General features: G+C 29.7%; 1 protein-coding gene across 1 annotated transcript in view; it reads right to left on the bottom strand.

Moving 5' to 3' along the window:
* LOC135125453 (phosrestin-2-like) overlaps positions 1-19190 on the bottom strand; it is a 153419-nt gene that overhangs the window by 8267 nt on the left and 125962 nt on the right. Inside the window, exons 8-9 of the mRNA XM_064051091.1 lie at positions 16590-16777; positions 926-1159 (exon numbers count right to left, since the gene is read on the bottom strand). Coding sequence (XP_063907161.1) covers positions 926-1159; positions 16590-16777 — 422 coding nt within the window. The remainder of the gene's footprint in view (positions 1-925; positions 1160-16589; positions 16778-19190) is intronic.

Here is a 19190-nt window from a genome sequence, read left to right as displayed (position 1 = left end):
GACAACTGAAATGTCGAAAATGCAAAATTTAAAAATCTAAAAATCGAAAAATCTAAGAATAGAAAAATTGAAAAATCGAAAGGTTCAGGAAATCGAATCCATAATTTGAAACATCAAAAAGTCGAGAAATAAAAAAAAAAATTAAAGTGAAAAATAAAAAAGTTAAAAAATAAGAAAATTGAAAAATTGGGAAATCGAATAACTGAAAAATCGAAAGTCGAAAATTGAAAAATTCGAAAAGTTGAAAAATAAAAATAAAAATTATAAAGTCGGAATATTAAAAAAACCAAAATTTCCAAAAATTCTAGAAATTTTAAATTGAAAAATCGCAGATCGAAAAACTGAAAAATTCAAAGTTTGAAGTTAATTTTGACCTTTTGACTAGACAAATTTTGGCGGAATGTTCCGGTTATCACAGTGTTTTTGGAACTAATTAATGAGTGAAATAAAGCCGAACCTCGTCAGACTAATAAGACCCAATCCTGGAAACTTTCACTCAAAAAGGAAAACTGCCGAAAGCTAATTTATTACCCAGCTCTCCCAATGTTTACAGAACAAAGACACCAGAAATGTCACCGCCAACCATAAAACATCCAGCATTAATGTAAAATCGATACCTCTTTAAAAACCCACCATTTTCTCTTTAAACACTTCTAAATTAATGACTCGAAGTGTAAAACCCAAACAATCCAAGCTCCAGACGTGCCAATTAACCCATCTCATAGCCTAGAGCTATTAACCGAGCGATTAAAATTACATTACCAATAGCATTTTCGTGTCTTCGCCTTTATACATTGCACTTAACACACCTCCAGCCCCTGTAAACCCCACGAAAAACTCAGTCGCTCGAGATAAATATCGAACAAGTTGAAATTTCGCAATGCGTCAGACACGAAAACGCAGGTTTGGCCGGAACTCATCGGACCTTAATCCTCTTCACAGTCTTGTTGCTCTGGTTCTTTATTTGGACGAAAACGTGCATCTCCTCGCCGTGGGAGTAAATGGCCTTATCGAGCGATGCAAGCAAATGCACTTTGCCTTCGCTCAGGAGGAAGGGCTTCTCGACTTCGGCGCTTGGCGGCGGGACGCCGGCTAGATACGCCGCCAAACTGGGGCGCTTGCCGCCGCATAGGGAGCGGAAGTTGTCCTGGATGTGTTGCTGTAAAGAAAAATGGCGAGATTATTCAGATAAATTGCATTAAGGGACGCCGATGATAATGGACCGATAAGGGCTATAAATCAGTAGTGACAGTGATGCGGAACTTATAACAAAAAGGGAGACTTTCAAAAAATAAGAGTCGGTTTTATGAGTGTTTCTGTCGTCAGTGCAGTGTTTTATATAAAAAAAAAATCAGTTGTGTTTTGACGTATGGTGTTAATTGATCAATTGACCCTACGGACGAGCCGCCACTGGTAATGACTGGATTTACGTGCAGATCTTTGCAAAAATCTTTGAATTAGTTTAATACATTACTCCTTAACGGATCTTACGCCTTTTAATAAATGTTTGTTTTGCTGGAGGTGAATCATATCCTCTGAAATCTCTGACAGACGTGCTTTATGTAACCGTTTTAATCTGGAATCCTTAGAGAATAGGAGGAAACTTTCTTGAAATGAATTTACTTTAATTTAATTCATCACCCGATGAATTATGGTAGTTTATTGAAGTACTTGAATTTCTCTCTAATTCATTAATGTTTTTATTTAAGTATATCTCCCCATACAAATTGATATGTGTAGAAAATGAAGTGAAATATGTATCTGGTTTTTTGATATTGAGTGATGAATATTTTTTGTAATCGAGTGATCCTTGAAAGTGTAGACGTACGCCTCCTAACCTCAAATTATCACATTTGCTTTTTCGCTTTGTTTTGGTTTTGTGTCCCTGAGAAGCTAAATTATGTTCTTGATAACAATTTCGATGTTATTTAAAAACAGGCCAGGTCAGGTCAGGTTAGTTCAGGTCAGGTCAGGGGTGGGATTTTATTTCTATAACGATAAAATATCGGTACCGATAAAATGTGGTCGTCTTTTTCTTTCGCATCTGAAATTTATATTTTCGTCTTTCTCATTTATCGCTTCGTATCGTATAGGCAGAAACGAAATCGCACCCCAGGCCAGGTCAGGTCAGAAGGGTGAATATATTTAAAGCAATTTTTCGATTTTTCATTTCTTCGATATAGTAATTTTTCGATATTTTAAATTTTAGAGTTGTCGATTTTTCAAATTTTCGTTATTTCAGTGTTGGGATTGTTCAAATTTTCGATTCTTCCATTTTTCGATTTAAAATTTTTTTATTTTCCAAATTTTCAATTTTTGGCGTTTCTAAGTTTGCGATTTTTCGATCTTTCGACTTTTCGATTTTTCAGTTTTACAGTTCTCCTATTTTATGATTTTTCATGTTTTCGATTTAGGACGTTTTGATTTTTTAATTCTCGGTGGTTCGATTTTTCGAATTCCCGAATTTTCAATTTTTCTATTTTTTGATGTTTCGATTGTTCAATTTGCCGATTATTGGATTTTTGAATTTTTTTTATTTAAAAAATTTTCGATTGTTCGATTCTTAAGTTTTGAATTTTCGAATTTTCAATATTTCTAATCTTCAATTTTTCGGTTTTCCGATTTCTGGATGTTTTTTTCGAATTTTTTAATATTAGATTTTTCAAATTATTCGATTTTTCGATTTCTCCATTTTTTAATTCTCCAAATTTTCAATTTTCTAATTTTTCCATTTTCCAACTTTTCACTTTTTAGCATTCCTAAGTTTTCGATTTTTCGGTTTTTCGATTTTTTATTTTCTAGTTTCTCGAATCCTGGACTTTTCGAATTTTTTTGATTTCCCGAATTTTCAACTTTTTGATATTTCAGTTTTGAGATTTTTCAATATTTTGATTCAATTTTTCAGCTTTTTAATTTTTCGATTCCATAGGTTATCGAATTTTTAAATTTTCGACTTTCGATTCTTCCATTTTTCAATTTTTCGACTTCAAATTTTTCCATTTTAAGAGTTTTTTGAGTTTCAATTTATCAATCGATTTTTCAATTTTTCGATTTTTCAGTTTTCGGATATACATATGTATTAATTTTTCCAGAATTTAAATTTTATATATTTCGATTCCTCAATTTGTCAGTTTGCCGATTTCCCGATTTTTCTATTTTTTATTTTAGATTTTTCATTTTATTTGATTTTTCAGTTTCCCGATTCTTCAATTTTTCAAATGTTCGATTCTTCCATTTTTCAAATTTTCCATTTCTCAATTTTCACTTTTCGTTTTCTCGATTTTTTCATTTCCAATTTCTTGGTTCCTGAGGTTTCAATATTTCTTTTATTTTTCAGTTTTTCAGTTTTTTGATTTTTCAGGCTTTGATTTTTCAGTTCTTTAGTTTTTTTAATTTTCTACTGTTCGATTTTACGACTTTTTCAAATTTTCAATTTTCCACTTTTTTCGATTTTTCGTTTTTTAGATTTTTTTCATTTTCCAATTTCTCAATTCTTGGAGTTTTCAATATTTCTTCTATTTTTAGGTTGTTCGAGTTTTCGATTTCCCGAATTTTCAAGTTTTTGATATTTCAGTTTGGAGATGTTTCAATATTTTGATTCAATTTTAATTTTTCCATTTTTCAAATTTTCACTTTTTGGCGTTCCTAAGTTTGCCATTTTCCGATTTTTGGAGTTTTCATTTGTTCGATTTTGTTATTTTTTCAGTTTCTCGATTTTTTTTCGATATTTTGATTTCTCGGTTTTTCAATGCTTCTATTTTCGATTGTTCCATTTTTCGACTGTCAATTTTTTTGATTTCCCGAATTTTCAATTTTTCTATATTTGAGTTTTGCGATGTTTCAATATTTTTATTTAATTTTTCAACTTTTAAATTTATCGATTTCCCAGGTTATCGAATTGTCAAATTTACGACTTTCGAATTTTCAATTTTCCATTTTTTTCGATTTTTCGTTTTTATATTTTTTTCTTTTTCCAATTTCTCAATTCCTGGAGTTTTCAATATTTCGATTTCCTGGTTTTTCAGTTTTTCAGTTCTTCTATTTGTCGGTTGTTCGAGTTTTCGATTTCCCGAATTTTCAAGTTTTTGATATTTCAGTTTGTTTCAATATTTTGTTTCAATTTTAATTTTACCATTTTTCAAATTTTCACTTTTTGGCGTTCCTAAGTTTTTGATTTCCCGATTTTTGGAATTTTCATTTGTTCGATTTTGTTATTTTTTCAATTCCTCGATTTCTTTTCGATATTTTGATTTCTCGGTTTTTTATCTTTTTAGTTCTATTCTTCAATTTTTTGATTTTTCGACTTTCCGATTTTTCAATATTTTCATTCAATTTTTCGACTTTTTAATTGTTCGATTTCAAATTTTTTTAATTTTTCAAGTTTTTGATTTTTGGCTTTTTCGACTTCTCTATTTGTCAGTTTTTCGGTGTCTGGATTCATCGAAATTTCGATGTTTCGATTTTTCAATTGTCCTGGTTCTGATTTTTCATTTTTTTATTTTTGAAATATTCGATTTTACGACTTTGCGACTTTTCGCATTTAAAATTTGTGGATACTTATTTTTCTATTTTTTATTTCAGATTTTTCAATTTATTTGATTTTTCAGTTTCCCGATTCTTCAATTTTTCAAATTTTCCATTTCCCATTTTTTTTTGACTTTTCGTTTTCTCGATTTTTTCATTTTCCAATTTCTTGATTCCTGGGGTTTCAATATTTCTTTTATTTTCCAGTTTTTCAGTTTTTTGATTTTTCAGGTTTTGATTTTTCAGTTCTTTAGTTTTTAAATTTTCTATTGTTCGATTTTACGACTTTCCCACTTTTCGATTGTTCGGCTTTTCGAATTTTCAATTTTCCATTTTTTTCGATTTTTCGTTTTTTTAGATTTTTTCATTTTCCAATTTCTCAATTCCTGGAGTTTTCAATATTTCGATTTTCTGGTTTTTAAGTTTTTCAGTTCTTATATTTTTCGGTTGTTCGAATTTTCGATTTCCCGAATTTTCAAGTTTTTGTTATTTCAGTTTGGGGATGTTTCAATATTTTGATTCCATTTTAATTTTTCCATATTTCAAATTTTCACTTTTTGGGGTTCCTAAGTTTTCGATTTCCCGATTTTTGGACTTTTCATTTGTTCGATTTTGTTATTTTATCAATTCCTCGATTTCTTTTCGATATTTTGATTTCTCGGTGTTTCAGTTCTTCTATTTTTCGATTGTTCCATTTTCCGACTGTCAATTTTTTTGATTTCCCGAATTTTCAATTTTACGATATTTGAGTTTTGGGATTTTTCAATATTTTTATTTAATTTTTCAATTTTTAAATTTATCGATTTCCCAGGTTATCAAATTTTTAAATTTTCGACTTTCGATTCTACGATTTTTCTGTTTTTCGATTTTTCAGTTTTTGGATATATGTATGTATTAATTTTTCGATAATTTAAATTTTATATATTTTGATTTCTTGATTTTGAATTTTTTTAATTTTCGGTTTAAAAATTTTTGCAGTTTCCAATTTTTTGACTTTTCAAATTTTTAATTTTTAAAATTTTCCATTGCTCGATTTTTTTCAACTTTTCGTATTTTCAATTTTTCGATATTTAACTTTTGGGTTTTTCAATATTTCTAGGCTTCAAATTTTCGGTTTCCCGATTTCTCCATTTTTCTATTTTTCGACTTCTCGATTTTTCAATTTTCTTAGTTTTTGGTTGTTTCGATTTTAAAATTTTTTCATTTTCCAAATTTTTATTTTTGACGCTCCAAAGGTTTCGATTTTCCGATTTTTTGGCTTTTCGTTTTCCCAATATTTTCATTTTTCGATTTCTAGATTTCCGGACTTTTCAATATTTCGATTTCTCGGTTTTTTATCTTTTCAGTTCTATTCTTCTATTTTTTGATTTTTCGATTTTCCGATTTTTCGATTTCCCGAATTTTTAATTTTTCCATATTTCAAGTTTGAGATTTTTCAATATTTTGATTCAATTTTTCGACTTTTTAATTGTTCGATTTCAAAATGTTTTAATTTTTCAAGTTTTTGATTTTTGGCTTTTTCGACTTTTCTATTTGTCAGCTTTTCGGTGTCTGAATTCATCGAGATTTCGATGTTTCGATTTTTCGATTTTCCAGGTTCTGATCTTTCGTTTTTTTTTTTTTGAATATCCGATTTTACGACTGCGACTTTTCGCATTTTCAATTTTTGGATACTTAAGTTTCGGGATTTTCAATATTTCAATTCCTCAGTTTGCCGATTTCTCGATTTTTCTATTTTTTATTTTAGATTTTTCAATTTATTTGATTTTTCAGTTTCCCGATTTTTCAATTTTTCAACTTTTTAATTTTTCGATTTCCCAATTTTTAAATTTTCGACTTTCGATTCTTCCATTTTTCAATTTTTCAATTTTTCGATTTTTCAGTTTGTTTTTGGATATATGTATGTATGTATTAATTTTTCGATAATTTAAGTTTTATATATTTTGATTTCTTGATTTTTCAAGTCTTCGATTTTTATATTTTTCAATTTTTCGTATTTTTTATTAGATTTATTAGTTTTTTAATCTTTCAATTATTTTAATTTTCGGTTTAAAAACTTTTGCAGTTTTCAATTTTTTGACTTTTCAAATTTTTAATTTTTAAAATTTTCGATTGCTCAATTTTTTTCAACTTTTCGATATTTAAGTATTGGGATTTTCAATATCTCTATGCTTCAAATTTTCGGTTTCCCGATTTCTCCATTTTTCTATTTTCCGACTTTTCAATTTTTTCATTTTCCAAATTTTTACTTTTTGACGCTCCTAAGGTTTCGATTTCCCGATTTTTTGACTTTTTGTTTTCCCGATATTTTCATTTTTCGATTTCTAGATTCCCGGACTTTTCAATATTTCGATTTCTCGTTTTTTATCTTTTCAGTTCTATTCTCCTATTTTTTGATTTTTCGACTTTCCGATTTCCCGAATTTTCAATTTTTCCATATTTCAGTTTTGAGATTTTTCAATATTTTGATTCAATTTTTCGACTTTTTAATTGTTCGATTTCCCAATTTTAATTATTTTTAATTTTTTTATTTTTCAAATATCCGATTTTATGACTGCTACTTTTCACATTTTCAAGTTTTGGATACTTTAGTTTTGGGATTTTCAATATTTCGATTCCTCAATTTGTCAGTTTGTCGATTTCCCTTTTTTTCTATTTTTTATTTTAGATTTTTCAGTTTATTTGATTTTTCAGTTTCCCGATTCGTCAATTTTTCAAATTTTCGATTCTTCAAGTTTTCAAATTTTCCATTTCCCATTTTTTTTTGACTTTTCGTTTTCTCGATTTTTTCTTTTTCCAATTTCTTGATTCCTAGCGTTTCAATATTTCTTCTATTTTTCAGTTTTTCAGTTTTTTAAATTTTCTATTGATCGATTTTACGACTTTACGACTTTTCGATTGTTCGGATTTTCGAATTTTCAATTTTCCATTTTTTTTTCGATTTTCCGTTTTTAGATTTTTTTCATTTTCCAATTTCTCAATTCCTGGAGTTTTCAATATTTCGACTGCCTGGTTTTTCAGTTTTTCAGTTCTTCTATTTTTCGGCTGTTCGAGTTTTCGATTTCCCGAATTTTCAAGTTTTTAATATTTCAGTTGGGGATGTTTCAATATTTTGATTCAATTTTAATTTTTCCATTTTTCAAATTTTCACTTTTTGGCGTTCCTAAGTTTTCGATTTCCCGATTTTTGGACTTTTCATTTGTTCGATTTTGTTATTTTTTCAATTCCTCGATTTCTTTTCGACATTTTGATTTCTCGGTTTTTCAATTCTTCAATTTCGATTTTTTGTTTTTTCAATTTTTTGACTATAAATTTTTCAGTTTTAAGAGTTTTTTCTTTTTGTGTTTCAATATATCAATCAATTTTTCGATTTTTCAAGTTTTTGATATTTCAGTTTGTTTCAATATTTTGATTCAATTTTAATTTTACTATTTTTCAAATTTTCACTTTTTGGCGTTCCTAAGTTTTCAATTTCCCGATTTTTGGATTTTCCATTTGTTCGATTTTGTTATTTTTTCAATTTCTCGATTTCTTTTCGATATTTTGATTTCTCGGTTTTTTAATTTTTCTATTTTTCGATTGTTCCATTTTTCGACTGTCAATTTTTTTGATTTCCCGAATTTTCAATTTTTCGATATTTGAGTTTTGGGATTTTTCAATATTTTTATTTAATTTTTCAACTTTTAAATTTATCGATTTCCCAGGTTATCGAATTTTCAAATTTACGACTTTCGATTTTTCGTTTTTTTAATTTTTTGAATATAAATTTTTCTTTTTGTGTTTCAGTTTATCAGTCAATTTTTCGATTTTTCGATTTATCGAGATTTCAATTTTTTTATTTTTCATTTCAATATAAATATTGTGTTAAAGTTTATTGAAAACACCAAAAACTTAAAAGTTTTGGTATTTTCAATAAACTTCGATTTTTCGGTTTCCCGGTTTCTGGATTCTGCAATTTTTGGATTTTTCTATTTTTCAATTGTTCGGTTTTTCGACTTTCCATTTTTTTGATTTCCCGAATTTTTTAATGTTATGATTCGTTCATTTTTCGACCATTTATTTGTTCGATTTCCCAATTTCACAATTTTTCAATTTTTCGATTTTTTGATGTTTCGATTTCTTAATTTGTCAATTTCCCGATTTTTCGAATTTTTAAATTTTCGACATTCAAGTTTTGGGATTTTCAGTATTTCTATCCTACAAATTTTCCATTTCTTGATTTTTCAATTTTTTTAATCAATTCTTGGATTTTTCTATTTTTTAAATTTTTGGAAAGTTTTAATTTTAGATTTTTCTATTTATGCGATTTTTCAATTTTTAGAATTTTTGCTTGTTTAAATTTTCGATTCTTCAATTTTTCGATTTTAAAATTTTTCCGTTTTCCAAATTTTCAGTTTTTGGCAAGCCAAAGTTTCCGATTTCTCGATTTTTCGACTTTTCATTTTTTTTTATTTTCCAGAATATTCGATTTTGCGATATTTCAGTTTTGGGATTTTTCAATATTTTGATTCAATTTTTCAACTTTTGAATTTTTCGATTTCCCAATTCATCTAATTTTTAAATTTTTCAGTTCTTCAATTTTTCAATTTTTCGAGTTCTTTATTAGATTTTTCAATTTTTTGAGGTTTAAATTTTTCGATTTTTCGGTTGACAATTTTCCAGTTTTCACTTTAGCATTCCTAAGTTTTCGATTGCCCGATTTTTAGACTTTTCGATTTCTCGACTTTCCGGTTTTTTGATTTCTCGAATTTAAAATTTTTCGATATTTAAGTTTTGGGATTTTCCAAAATTTTAATTCTTTAATTTTTTCGACTTTTGAACTTTTCGATTTCCCAATTTCTCGATTTTTCAATTTATGGAATTTTTAAATTTTCGACTTAATTACTCTTTAAAAACATTTAATTAATGATTAAAAATTTGATACTACATAACCTAACTTCGAGCCTAGCTTCACTGAATTAATTTTTCAAATCTAGAACACACTTTTGCCATCCCCGCATTACCCTTCAAACAAAAACCCGCGTCAAGACCACGCCGCCACTTTTCGAACTCGCGCACTGCTGCCAACCCGAGGGAAATCACTTTCCAGCACCCCGTTAAAATTGAAACCCTGCACCAACTCCAGCAACGCAACAAAAAAATAATCAACTTTAGCCAAATTCCGGCGATCACGTCAAGACAATTAGTTAATCCATTCAGCCATTTCGGAAAATCCCGCGTTCCTCCAAGTAGCAAATAAAATTAAGAAAATGCGCTAAAGTGAGAATGGAATGGACGTGCGTCTAGAATAACTCGACAGCTGCTATGAAAACCCCAAGCCGGTGATTTTTTTCGGCGCTAAATGTGCGTGAAACATGCGTCAAATTCCAGGCCACACAAAGACCAACGAGGAAAAAATAACGTCGACGGGAAGATGATTAACAAGAGGGCGAATTTTCCATGCGTTTAACTTAATTTTCTTATATGGCGAGATGGATCGCTTGATTAAGCGGAGGCTCGAAACGCTGAAATTCCAATTTTTACGATTGATCAATGATTGCTTTCGATGGAAGTCACGTTTTTTTATTTAGGTGGAAATCGGGGTTTAGGCGGTCGGGTCACAGTTTCTAATCGGGAAAATGTCGAGACTCAGATTGTGTGTGTAAAAATTTGGTTTGAATGTGGTCAATCCCAATTTTATCACTTTGGGAAAGTCTGTGAAGAATCTGTGAGGTGTTAAAAAGTACTGGTCAATTATTATCAGTACATGCTTAATCTCGATTTTTATATTTATAAATTTTTCGATATTTAAGGTTTGGAATTTTTCAATATTTTGGTTCAATTTTTTTTCGACTTTTGAATTTTTTATTTTATTGAATTTTTAAATTTTCCACTTTCGATGTAGATTTCAAGTTTTGATTTTTCATTTTTTAGGTATTTTATATTTTTGGGTTTTTGATTTTTCATTTCATTGATTGTTCAATTTTTATGTTTTTCGAATTTTTAAAATTTTCAATCTTTTTTAAATTTTTCAATTTTTTAATATTCAAATTTTCGTTTGGGCTATTTCGATTTTTCGATTTGTCGATCTTTTCATTTTTCGATTTTTCAATTTTGGGAATCTTCCGATTTTTGGATTTTTCAATTTTCAAAAAATCAAAGAATTTAAACAAATCAAAATTTCCAAATTCTCAAAAATAACAAAACGTCAACATTCTTAAAGTTTTTTCGAAATATTAATTTTTCGATATTTTATTTTCTATTTTGCGGTTTTTTTCAATTCTCAGTATCTACTTTGATTGTTCAATTTTTCATTTTTTCGAATTGTTAAAATTTTCAATTTTTCAGTTTCTCGATTTATCGAGATTTCGATGTTTCGATTTTTCGATTGCTAAATTTGTCGATTTTTCGATTATTATATCTTTCAACTTTTCGATCTTTGCTGAATTTTCCAGTCCTTAGATGTTCAATTTCTAGTTTGGACTATCTCGATTTTTCGATTTCTCGATCTTTTCGTCTTTCTATTTTTCGAGTTCCTGCATTTTATATTTTTCAATTTTTCGTTTTTTGATATTTTTATATGCAAATTTTTAAATCTTTTAATCCAATTTTTCGATTTCCTAAGTTTTCGATTTCTCTATTTTCCCACATTTCAATTTTGGGAATCTTCCAATATCTGGATTTTTCGATTTTTCAAAAAATCAAAAATTCAAACAAATCAAATATTTCCAAACTGTCAAAAATAACAAGACGTCAACATTCTCAAAGTTTTTTTCGATATATTAATTTTTCGATATTTTGTATTTTATATTTTTCGGTTTCATCAATTTTCATTTGATTCAATTTTATTTTGATTGTTCAATTTAGCATTTTTCGGATTTTTAAAATTTTCAATTTTTGAATTTTTCCATTTTTCGGTTTCTCGATTGATAGAGATTTCGATGTTTCGATTGCTAAATTTGCCGATTTTTCCATTGTTATATCTTTCAATTTTTCGATCTTTTTTCGCAATTTTTAAATTTTTAATGTTTAATTTTTCGTTTGGGCTATTTCGATTTTTCAATGTTTCAAGTTTTCAATCACTCTATTTTTCGATTTTTCAATTTTTCGAGTTCCCACATTTAATATTTTTCAATTTTTCTATTTTTTAATATTACCATGTTCAAATTTTTAAATTTTTTAATCCAATTTTTGGATTTTCTAATTTTTGGATTTCTCGACTTTCCAACATTTCAACTTTGGGAATCTTCCAATTTCTGGATTTTTCAATTTTTCAAAAAATCAAAAATTCAAACAAATCAAATATTTCCAAATTATCAAAAATAACCAGACGTCAACATTCTTAAAGTTTTTTTCGATATATTCATTTTTCGCGATTTTGTATTTTATATTTTTCGGTTTCATCAATTTTCATTACTTTGATTGTTCAATTTTGCAGTTTTTCGGATTTTTAAAATTTTCAATTTTTGGATTTTTCCATTTTTCGGTTTCACGACTGATAGAGATTTCGATGTCTCGATTGCTAAATTTGCCGATTTTTCCATTGTTATATCTTTCAATTTTTCGATCTTTTTTTGCAATTTTTAAATTTTTAATGTTTAATTTTTCGTTTGGGCTATTTCGATTTTTCAATGTTTCAAGTTTTCAATCACTCTATTTTTCGACTTTTCAATTTTTCGAGTTCCTACATTTTATATTTTTCAATTTTTCTATATTTTAATGTTACCATGTCCAAATTTTTAAATTTTTTAGTCCAATTTTTCGATTTTCTAATTTTTGGATTTCTCGACTTTCCAACATTTCAATTTTGGGAATCTTCCAATTTCTGGATTTTTCAATTTTTCAAAAAATCAAAAATTCAAACAAATCAAATATTTCCAAATTGTCAAAAATAACAAGACGTCAACATTCTTAAAGTTTTTTTCGATATATTAATTTTTCGATACTTTGTATTTTCTATTTTTCGGTTTCATCAATTTTCATTACTTTGATTGTTCAATTTTGCAGTTTTTCCGATTTTAAAAAATTTTCAATTTTTGGATTTTTCCATTTTTCGGTTTCTCGATTGATAGAGATTTCGATGTTTCGATTGCTAAATTTTCCGATTTTTCCATTGTTATATCTTTCAATTTTTCGATCTTTCTTAGCAATTTTTAATTTTTTAATGTTTAATTTTTCGTTTGGGCTATTTCGATTTTTCAATATTTCAAGTTTTCAATCACTCTATTTTTCGATTTTTCAATTTTTCGAGTTCCCGCATTTTATATTTTTCAATTTTTCTATTTTTTAATATTACCATGTCCAAACTTTTAGATTTTTTTAATCCAGTTCGATTTTCTAATTTTTGGATTTCTCGACTTTCCAACATTTCAATTTTGGGAATCTTCCAATTTCCGGATTTTTCAATTTTTCAAAAAATCTAATATTCAAACAAATCAAATATTTCCAAATTGTCAAAAATAACAAGACGTCAACATTCTTAAAGTTTGTTTTGATATATAAAATTTTTCGATATTTTGTATTTTATATTTTTCGGTTTCATCAATTTTCATTACTTTGATTGTTCAATTTTGCAGTTTTTCGGATTTTTAAAATTTTCAATTTTTGGATTTTTCCATTTTTCTGTTTCTCGATTGATAGAGATGTCGATGTTTCGATTGCTAAATTTGCTGATTTTTCTATTGTTATATCTTTCAATTTTTCGATTTTTTTTGCAATTTTTTAATGTTTAATTTTTCGTTTGGGCTATTTCGATTTTTCAATGTTTCAAGTTTTCAATCACTCTATTTTTCGATTTTTCAATTTTTCGAGTTCCCACATTTTATATTTTTCAATTTTGCTATTTTTTAATATTACCATGTCCAAATTTTTAAATTTTTAATCCAATTTTTCGATTTTCTAATTTTTCGATTTCTCGACTTCCAACATTTCAATTTTGTGAATTTTCCAATTTCTGGATTTTTTTAATTTTTCAAAAAATCAAAAATTCAAACAAATCAAATATTTCAAAAATATCAAAAATAACAAGACGTCAACATTCTTAAAGTTTTTTTCGTTATATTAATTTTTCGATATTTTGTGTTTTACATTTTTCGGTTTCATCAATTTTCATTACTTTGATTGTTCAATTTTGCGGTTTTTCGGATTTTTAAATTTTTAAATTTTTGGATTTTTCCATTTTTCGGGGTCTCGATTGACAGAGATTTCGAAGTTTCGATTGCTAAATTTGCCGATTTTCCATTCAATTTTTCGATCTTTTTTTGCAAATTTTAATTTTTTAATGTTTAATTTTTCGTTTGGGCTATTTCGATTTTTCAATGTTTCAAGTTTTCAATAACTCTATTTTTCGATTTTTCAATTTTTCGAGTTCCCACATTTTATATTTTTCTATTTTTCTATTTTTTAATATTACCATCTCCAAATTTTTAAATTTTTTCGTCCAATTTTTCGATTTTCTAATTTTTGGATTTCTCGACTTTGCAACATTTCAACTTTGGGAATCTTCCAATTTCTGGATTTTTCAATTTTTCAAAAAATCAAAAATTCAAACAAATCAAATATTTCCAAATTGTCAAAAATAACAAGATGTCAACATTCTCAAAGTTTTTTTCGATATATTAATTTTTCGATATTGTGTATTTTTCATCAATTTGTAGTACTATGATTGTTCAATATTTTAATTTTTAGAATTTTCCATTTTTCTGTTTCTCGATTGATAGAGATTTCGATGTTTCGACTTTCCATTGTTATATCTTCCAATTTTTCGATATTTTATTGCAAAAATAGCGTTTTTTTGACCAAAAACTTCCAAAAGAGGGAGTACGTCGAAAAATTCCAGAACCGTTAAAATGACAAAATTATGTATATTAAAAAAAAAAGGGAACATATAAGCCCCGCCCACCCGCCCCATCTTAATCGTGATGATTTTTTTATTCGTCGTAAGCCGGGAGGCGGAGCTTAATTGTAAAATCCTTATTTTTCTACGAGAAATTACTATGTGGAACGAGTTCTTATCTTATCCTTTGTTCAAAGAAAATTACATGTATTAAGTAAAAAAGAAAGCCAAAAAATAAGCCCCATCCATCTATCTCTATCTCAATCGTGATGAAATTTTCATTGGTTGTCAGATCAAGGGGTGGAATTTAATTGCTAAATCCATATTTGTCTAAAAAAGCAAAATATAAGCCCCGCCCATCCACCCATCCTATCTCACTTGTGATGATTTTTTGATTCGTCGTGAGTCAAAGGGGCAGAAATTAATGCTTAATTACAAAATCCTTACTTCTCTACAAGAAATAACCCTTTTGGTCGGACAACGAATGAACAGTTGATCACAATTGAGGTTGGGGCGGGTGGGTGGGGTTTATTTTTTCTGCCGATGATTTAGAAAAATATCTAATTTGTTATGCAAATTTTAAATAACGATTCCACAATTTAAACTGCACACTACACCGCGGAAACCACGACGATGTTACGCCTGTATTCCAGACCAGACGCCAGCCTTAAAATAATTAATTTCTCCCGACGTTTATTTTACATTTTTCATTATAAGTTGCATCAGTCTGAATACACGATCAGATCTTAGTGCGCGCAGCGCAGATTAAACCCCTGGCTCAAGCCGTGCAATTTTAAAATTAATTAAACTCTACCTTCACCCAAGTCATACTTAAAACGTTTCTAAGCTGGTCACGGAGCACAAGATCAGGTCCTTAAAACGACGATCCGATTTAATCCTCTTTAAACAGCAAAGGAGAGGTGAAAACGTAAAACGGAAAATTTAAAACGATTATTTGAACAGGACTTGACACTGTTCACGTTTAGGGAGCAAACTTTCCCTGAGTCGAACTATAAAGGCGATTAAATTAATTTTTAATTCTTCTTTCGCAGGAAAAGTGGAAAAATACTTCCGGAGGGCCGGAGAGGGTCATTAGCTGCAGGATTGTCCTCGTAATGGGGGAATTAGCGAGAATGGAGGGAGTTTTCACTTTTATTTTAGTCGGAGGTCGTGACTGACAGGTGCGTGTAATGTTGGTTGCCTATTCTAAAATTTAGTTTTCGCGCTTCCTCAAAACTAATTTCATTTTGTGTTAAAAACGCGTTAAGAAAAATTAATATCCGGCCCCAATTTATTGAAAAGTGTGACCCACATTCGCCTGGGTGTGCTCTTCGATATAAACTTCATAAGGCGATTTTACAGCCTCGTTTTCTCCTTTACAACGTTTCCCCTTCGTTTATTGTTATTACAGGCCTGAAACGGCGTTGACTGATTTAATCATCAATCAAGAGCTCACTTTTAAGATTAATTCGCGTCTTATCAACAACCCATCGCCTCGTCTCCGGCCAATATTTCCACTTATTACACACTTTTTTCTATACAGTCAATAATTCGCTGTTACAGCCTTTTCGGGCGTCTTTTTATGCCCTCGACTAAAATGGAATTGACGAAAGGGGGAATAAAACCCTAGATAAGACCATATTTTATATTAGTATTGCTTCAGGAGGGTCGAAAGCAAAAAATTTTTATGAAGGTTTAACATCGCTTTGGAGCGTCTTTGTCGTCACGTGACTTATGTGCCACATTTTCCTTTTACTGTTCTGTTTATCATATCTCGGAATTAAGTCGACTGTCACGTGAGTGAATTTATTTTATTGGAGGGGTGTTTTTCGTGTAGCGCTCGAAAAAATTCCCAGTGATAAAGAAAGTGGGTTCTTATCGGATTAAAGGTTATAAAAGGGGTGGGTCTGGGAAGTGTTAAATTTATTAAGACGGTTTCGGTGCGGCCATGTTTAACGAATGAACGTCGGCGGCTAGACGTACATTCACCCTTACGTTGGGGGTAAGGTCTATTATTTATTATTATACAACCATTACAGGGGCTAATCCGATTGAATAATTAATTTAATTAATAACTCGGACACCGTTTTCGCTTTTTTATTGGTCTTTCAATGTACAGTTGTAAACCGACGCGATCCATTAATTTTTCCACCATCGATCCTAATTCCTGTTCTCTAATTGCTGCCCCAATTAGAGGATCGCCCACCCTAATTTCCCACACAAAAATAATGAAACCGAGCTTAAAGTTTACCTCATTATCGGCCTCCGTCGAGCCGTTGGTCTGCTGTTTCCCTGCTGGTGAATCCTGTAATTTAGGCGAGTTTTCATCCCCTTCATCCATGTTATCGTCAGTGGGCTTATCCTCTTTCTCGCATTCTACTTCCATGCCGTTTGTGACCGTCTCACCGAACGAAACATGTGTCGGTTCTCGCGGCTCACCTAAAGCAAATCGCATTAGGTAATTTTTCACAATGGGGAAAATTCGGGATTGTTGGTGGAGATAACAAAAAGTGAGTCCAGTCCGTTCGATCGACGTGTTGAAATTTGTGGTGTTGGGGTTGAAAATGGGGTGATTGGTGTGAAGAAAGGTCTCTGGGTAGAAGGTAGGGGCCTAATGGCAACTAGTCATCCATAAAGGGGTCCTTTCAATGTTGAGAGCGGTGACCTGATGATTGTCAAGTAATGGCGGTTCAGGTCAGGCGGGCCAGGTCAGGTCAGGTCAGGTCTAGTCAGGTAAAGTCGGGTCTGAACAGGTCAGGTCAGGTCAGGTGAAGTCTTACAGAACAATGTCTGCGCTCTTATTCTAAGAGCGTGTTTTTTAAATCTACAGAGTTATTGTGATTAATTGAACCCAAATAACTTCTCCAAGACTCTGTCTTGAATATTTCTGAAACTATATTTCAAAAAAAGAACGTTTAGAATGCGAGCGCAGCGAGTACGTTTAGGTATAATTTAAACAATTTTTCATTGGTGTCCCTGAGAAGCTAAATTACTACGAAAAATTTTTTTGTGACTAAAATTTTGACAATGTGGAACTGAAATAACGAGAGAATGTTTTAGTGCCTAAAAAATAAATCTTGACTATTAAAATTGGAGAGACCTAGGTGAATTTGTCAGATTCTACTTAATGGCTTTCTATCAGTTTTTTATTAATCAAATTAAGAACCTCATTTTTTAGTTTTGCTTATTCAGGTTCACTCAAAAAAATTAATGGATCCGTCAATTTATTTTACTGAATAAATCAAGAATTGCAAAACTGCATACTTTGAAATCTTGCAGACGTTTTAAAGTTATCGTAACCATGATAAATTGTTAATCAAAATGTATCTGTTTATTCCGCCCAAAAAATTGATAACGTCATCTGAAAAAATGTGCAAAATATGATGAGTTTTTACTTGTGATTTATTATTGCATTCATATTTTTCAGATTTGCTTAAACTGGTAGCTCAAAAAAATTAATAAATGAGTCAATTTATTTTATCGATTAAAACAGGAACGGCTCACTCCATTTTCCTAGAAAATGTTGGGAATACAATACTGTTATTTTTCAATTTCCATTTTATACTAAATAAAATAAGTCAGTTCTAGTTTTCCGAGTAAGCAGTAGCCATGCCCACCGACCCCTTCTTCGTTCCAGTGACTACTCTTAAGGCTCGCGTCTGGATCGGTTTCGCCCTATACTAAATACATTGAAAACATCGTCGTGGTTTCCGGAGTTGCATTTTAAAAATACGGGATATATCGCTTTAAAAAAATTATATTTCGAATTAACAAACTTGAGTCCAGGGGACCTCCATATTTATATTCATATCTAGTCCGCAGTTTTTACAAAAAAAAATTATAAAGTTGACCAATTTTTACACCAGATTTAACCGGTACATTGATGCATTTTTTGAAGAAGTGCTGAAGTGATTTGCATTCTGAGATAGGAGGTCCCCTGGGGAAAAGTGTCAGCTTTCTTTTGATACCATTTATAATCCTAAAAAATTCACGACTGAGGTAAATAACTCTCGAAAAGACAGAATCTGTTGAAACGAGAAATCGCCATTAAACGCGCTATGATGCCGTAGCAGAATACAGGTTTACTTAGATTCTGGTTTGGTTGCAGACTTAATTTAATGTGGACCTTGTCCACCAGGGGGAGCTGTTTTTACTCAGCGATTTATCGGAATAAAATTTTGATATCGCATTTCCGATTTTACAATACCATTTCGGTTTTTAGAAGTGACAAAATAACGTATCCATCCAGTGGCGTAACAATCAAACTGCGGGCCTGTGTTCTACAACACTGTGGGACCCCTAATGAACAGCGAAATAAAAATATTTAACAATACGAGTATAATGAGTAAAGAATGAGTAGATTGCAATTAGCGCTAACGTTTTATTAAAATCATTCTACCTGAAACATTGAATTAAAAAAATAAAATACAATAATTACCTGAAGAAATACAATTAAAATATATACAATATTAGAAACTAGCCGACCCGCCAAACGTTGTTTTGGCATTTCTAGTGAACATTTTGGTACACAGTTAAATAAAAAATTAAATTAAAATAAATACATAAAAATTTATCGTACGACAATGATTATATTCAATGGTCATCTTGCAACCCTATTGCGCATCTGTGGATGAAAGCAAAGATACTCATATCGTTATTAAAAAATGGGGGTTGGTGGTAGAAGGGTCAAAATTTAGGGTTATATGTATTTTTTGATGGCAAATCTTAAAAAAATAAAAATAAAAAATGTCTAAAAAATAAAAAAAGTTTGGTGGGTCACCCTTATCACTTAGGGGTTTAAAAAATAGTTTACTAGACCTACCGAATATACACAAAAAAATTCATAAAAATC

This window comes from Zophobas morio, unplaced genomic scaffold (assembly GCF_036711695.1).
Source record: "Zophobas morio isolate AGI-343-1 ecotype UQ-CSIRO unplaced genomic scaffold, CSIRO_AGI_Zmor_V1 ptg000008l, whole genome shotgun sequence".
NCBI lineage: Eukaryota > Metazoa > Arthropoda > Insecta > Coleoptera > Tenebrionidae > Zophobas > Zophobas morio.
The sequence above is the reverse complement of the archived record's forward strand: the minus strand, read 5'-3'. Positions and strand labels throughout refer to the sequence as shown.